The 5,000-nt window shown below is 42.7% G+C and overlaps 2 protein-coding genes across 2 annotated transcripts in view; one reads left to right on the top strand and one right to left on the bottom strand.

Annotated features, from left to right (window-relative positions):
* The window catches only part of lrrc73 (leucine rich repeat containing 73), an 11,965-nt gene extending 8,951 nt beyond the window's left edge, over window positions 1–3,014 (top strand). The window contains exons 6-7 of the mRNA XM_039793953.1: window positions 906–982; window positions 3,009–3,014. Coding sequence (XP_039649887.1) covers window positions 906–982; window positions 3,009–3,014 — 83 coding nt within the window. The remainder of the gene's footprint in view (window positions 1–905; window positions 983–3,008) is intronic.
* Window positions 3,015–4,337: 1,323 nt separating this feature from the next.
* The window catches only part of LOC120555281 (corneodesmosin-like), a 1,289-nt gene continuing 626 nt past the window's right edge, over window positions 4,338–5,000 (bottom strand). Inside the window, exon 1 of the mRNA XM_039793952.1 lies at window positions 4,338–5,000. This exon is cut by the window's right edge and continues 626 nt beyond it. Coding sequence (XP_039649886.1) covers window positions 4,838–5,000 — 163 coding nt within the window. The 3' untranslated portion in view covers window positions 4,338–4,837.

Here is a 5,000-nt window from a genome sequence, read left to right as displayed (position 1 = left end):
AGTGATTTTATCATCATAAAACACACTTCATTCAAAGTGGACAGAAACTAAATAAAACCACCAAAAGCCGTCTTGGTTCATCTTTCCACTGTTCCAACAATCACCACTCTGGTTTGGTTGAAATAAACCCTTAATTCATCCATTTACATGTAGAGATATGCTGGCTCTATACACGCTAAAAGTCCTGATTATTTACATGGAGTCTGGTGGAGATATGCTGGCTCTATACACGCTAAAAGTCCTGATTATTTACATGGAGTCTGGTGGAGATATGCTGGCTCTATACACGCTAAAAGTCCTGATTATTTACATGGAGTCTGGTGGAGATATGCTGACTCTATACACGCTAAAAGTCCTGATTATTTACATGGAGTCTGGTGGAGATATGCTGACTCTAACACGCTAAAAGTCCTGATTATTTACATGGAGTCTGGTGGAGATATGCTGGCTCTATACCGCTAAAGTCCTGATTATTTACATGGAGTCTGGTGGAGATATGCTGGCTCTATACCGCTAAAAGTCCTGATTATTTACATGGAGTCTGGTGGAGATATGCTGACTCTATACACGCTAAAAGTCCTGATTATTTACATGGAGTCTGGTGGAGATATGCTGCTCTATACACGCTAAAAGTCCTGATTATTTACATGGAGTCTGGTGGAGATATGCTGGCTCTATACACGCTAAAAGTCCTGATTATTTACATGGAGTCTGGTGGGTTAGTGGACTCTAACTGCTGCTGAACATTAGTCCTGTAGGGTTACATTACAGCTTGGTTCTGGTTCAGTTCTGGACCAGTTGGAGACATACAGAGTCCAGGTTGGAATAACATGACCATTTAACGGTGTAGAAGAAGAAGGCGTGGCGGTCTGAAGCTCTAAACGTCTCGTTCTTTGACCCTACAGACTCCAGCCCTCAGATGGTCTTGCTGACATCAGGTCTAGGTGAGAGCTTATTGGCTGAGACTGAGATGTGCCACCCTGTCCACACACACACACACACACACACACACACACACACACACACACACACACACACACACACACACAGAGACACACACACACAGACAGACACACACATACACACAGAAGAAAAACATGTTTTATCAGCGATCTTATGGAGAAAAACTACACTACCCACAATCCTAAGTGTAACAGCAATGTCTCTGATTGGCCCAACTCGCTGTTACCATGGAAACATTTACTCTGTACAGACTCTTGTATGTTTTGACTTTTTGCTGAATCAAATGTGTGATATTCTCTATTCATCTGGTAGCTGGTTGTCATGGTTACAGACTTAAAACTCTTTATATCAGCTGTTCCTCTGGGGGGGACATAGGTGTATATATCTATGGGGGGGGGGGTTACCATGGTGACGAATGGTTTCCCACTCAGCTGTAAACGCACCATGTGACTGTTAGTGATGAATGTATCTCTGCTCTGTAGAAATATTAAAATGTTTACAGCTTCATAACACTCAGTCCTCTCTGTGTTGTGTATTGTGTGTTTGTAGTGTGTGTTTGTTTTGTGTATTAATGTGTGTGTAGTGTGTGTTTGTGTGTGTTTTGTGTGTTTGTTGTGTATTTGTTGTTTTGTGTGTGTGGTTTATTTGTGTGTGTGTGTTGTTTATTATTGTGTGTGTGTGTGTATTGTTATTTTGTTTTGTGTGTTGGTGTGTGTGTTGGTATTGTGTGTGTGTGTTGTTGTGTTGTGTGTGTGTTTTGTGTTGTTTGTGTGTGTGTGTGTGTGTGTGTGTGTGTGTGTATGTGTTGTGTGTGTCTGTGTGTGTTGTTGTGTGTTGTTGTGTGTATGTGTGTATGTGTTGTTTGTGTGTGTTTTGTTGTGTGTCTGTATTTGTGTTTTGTTGTGTGTTTGTGTGTGTTTGTGTGTGTGTGTGTGTGTGTGTGTGTGTGTGTGTGTGTGTGTTTGTGTGTGTGTGTGTGTGTGTGTGTGTGTGTGTGTCTGTGTGTCTGTGTATGTGTGTGTGTGTGTGTTGTGTGTGTGTGTGTGTGTATGTGTGTGTATCTGTGTGTGTGTGTGTGTGTGTGTGTGTGTGTGTGTATGTGTGTGTGTGTTTTACTTGGACATGAATCATCAACGTTAGAGAAGAATAAGAATGATTTACATTTTTGAAATATTATTTAAAATGTTTTCTTTGTACATTTAAAAATACAGTCAATAAAGTTAATACAATTCATTAAAATGAACAAAAACAAAGTGTGTAACATGTTGTGTACATCTCATTGTGTGTTTATGATACAAATCTGCATGCGCACAACCAAACAGCTGTTAAAATGCTCGTTTCCTGGATGGAGTTTGGTCAGTCAGGGCTATGCTAACAGTGTAGCTGCTTCATCAACTTCATGATGTCACAGTTAATTTGCATATTAACTCTGGGAGAACCCAATGGGAGAACCCGACCACTTCCTGTTCTAACTGTCCGGATCAATGACGTCACCGTGAAGGAGCAAACGGCTCGCGTTTGGATGACAGCCGTTACTTCAGGTACAGTTTTGCTGTTTTTTTATTTCAATAATGGGATCAAATGTAAGCCGAATAAACGACATCATGACGACGATTTATGAAAAGTCTGAATTAAAACTTTATCAGGTCTGTCTGCAAGACGACGAGCAAAACAAACTTTAAAACGCTTGTTTTCTGAATGGAGTTCAGGGCTCTGATGGCTGGCGCTACTACAGTCGTATGAACTTAAGTTAAACAGATTTTACCGGGATTTAATTTCAATAAACGGGCAGAAGTTAAGCCGAAATATCAACATCATGATGGAGATCTGTAAAAAAGTCTGAATTCAAACTTTATCCGCTATATTAGCAAGGAGACAGGCAAACAACTTTTAAAACGCTTGTTTTCTGGATGGAGTCTGGTCATTCAGGGCGACGCTGCAAGAGAAACTGCTTTCATGACACAGCGTCACGTTCTGATTCTGACAGAGATTAATATAAATACACATGTTCATGATGTCACGGTTCATTTGCATATTAACCCCAGGTGTGAAAGTCGTATCTTGGCATTGTACAAGTTTATTTTAAAGGTGCCCTGCCACACAAAACCGTTTGTCCTTGTATATTTTGAAATCTGTCCGGTCCATATGTGTTTACACATCATACTATCGTACATCATACTGCCTGAGCTCATTACTGTTCATGAGCTCGCCCAATTGACCATTGTCCAATCACACATCGTAGCAACCGTTACTATGTGAGCAGGTCCGACAAACATTGACTCCAAGCAAGATGGTGAAGCGGTGCGCCCACGGCGTTTGTAAATCGGACACTAGATACCCCGAGAGATTGTCTGGAGGATTCATTTGCACCAACGTGTTTCCTATTTGGCAGCCTGAGAACTGGTATTAAAGGCTGGAGAGAGAATGCAGAATGAGAAGAGATCATGCAGTCAGCAGTGTTGCCGTAGTAAATCAGACTCCAGCTGAAGTTTATTTAGTTTATACATCCTTGACACATGTATTCTATAGTCCTAATAGTAATATACAGGCTTATACTGCAATCTCTTAGGCCTACATGTAGGTGTACTTATATTTAAATAAACACACAGTAGCTGAGTTTATGCAGTGTCTTTTATTTTAATCGTTTTTTTCATGAGTCAGAACGAAGCAACAGCTGAGGGAGAGCTCGTGTCCACGCAGTGGATCAAACGTTGTTGGGCCGGCCCCACTCCCAGTTAAACGTGTTGACCATTACGAAGCATAAATACGTCTGCTCAAAGCTAAGGCTAACCGCTAACTAGTTACCGTGTTGTCTAGATCTACTAACTAGAGGCAAGAACACAAATTGGACCAAAGTTATGATTACCATGGATATCATTGCCAGAATGTTAACCTCCTCTCTAAGCTAAGTTTAACGAGCCCTTTAGCTTTAGCCAACATTAGTTAACATGTTAGCTAACGCTAGCTACATTAGCTGCTGTTGTGTTGGGTCTTTGATCTCCCCAACTTTATTTTTCGTCAGTTTACAACAAAGTCGAACATTTGAACACATCCCTCCACTGCGTACTGTAACCCCTTTTGCTTCGATCTGGAGGATATCGCGGAGGTATCGCTCTAAAACAGGTCACTGACACGCCCGGGTATACCTCCTCCCGTCATGGCCATCTGTCGCGCTGGTGTGTTTGACCATTTGTTTGTCGGACGTAGCAACAGTAACTAAGGGGGGCGGGGCTCGGCAAAAGGCTAATTGGGCTGGGTAAAGGATTCTGACAGCCAGGCTCTCATTGGCTAGCTGTTAGCTCAATCAGATTCAAGCAGCTTAGCTCGTTGAATATTAATGAGAACTGGCAGAAATCGAGCAGAGTCTTCCTGTAGGCTTTCTATACCGCGCTAGAATGGCTTGAAACAAGGTAACCATGGTTACAGAGTCCATGGTAGACCTTCAGACATCACCACAAAGTCATGAAGTACATGTGGCAGCTAGGGCACCTTTAAGCAGTTAAATCCCTTTTGTTTTGCCTCAGTGTCCTCAGTTGTAGATACAGGAAACTACTCGGCTCTAAACCGTCTCTGCCTCAGTGGTCAGTTTCTTAAACGGATTAAAAAGTAAACCGAAATAACAACACTATGATGCCGATTTGTAAAAAGTCTGAAATTAAACGTTGTCATTTGTGTTTACAAGGAGACACGCAAACAACTTTTAAAGCGCTGGTTTTCTGGATGGAGTCTGGTCGACCAGCGCTGTACTGCAGCGTCACTGTGATTCTGACAGAGTTACAGGAGTGAGACCGTGAATATAAATGTTCCCTGATGTCACAGCTCATTTGCATATCAGCCCCAGGTGCACTCTGGGAGAAGCAGACCACTTCCTGTTCTAAACGACGTCAGTGTTCAGTTTCTTTTTCTCCGGTTCTGCCACGTTCAGGAAGCTGATCTGACACTCTGGCTCGCCCCGCTGCCACCGCGATGACGACGACGTCCGCGTCCAGCCGCAGGGGGCGTGGCCACAGCAGCAGGGGGCGTGGCCACAGCAGCAG

The sequence above is a fragment of the Perca fluviatilis genome, unplaced genomic scaffold (assembly GCF_010015445.1).
Source record: "Perca fluviatilis unplaced genomic scaffold, GENO_Pfluv_1.0 PFLUV_unplaced_scaf_60, whole genome shotgun sequence".
NCBI lineage: Eukaryota > Metazoa > Chordata > Actinopteri > Perciformes > Percidae > Perca > Perca fluviatilis.
Note: the sequence above shows the minus strand (reverse complement) of the source record. Positions and strands in the feature narration are given on the sequence as shown.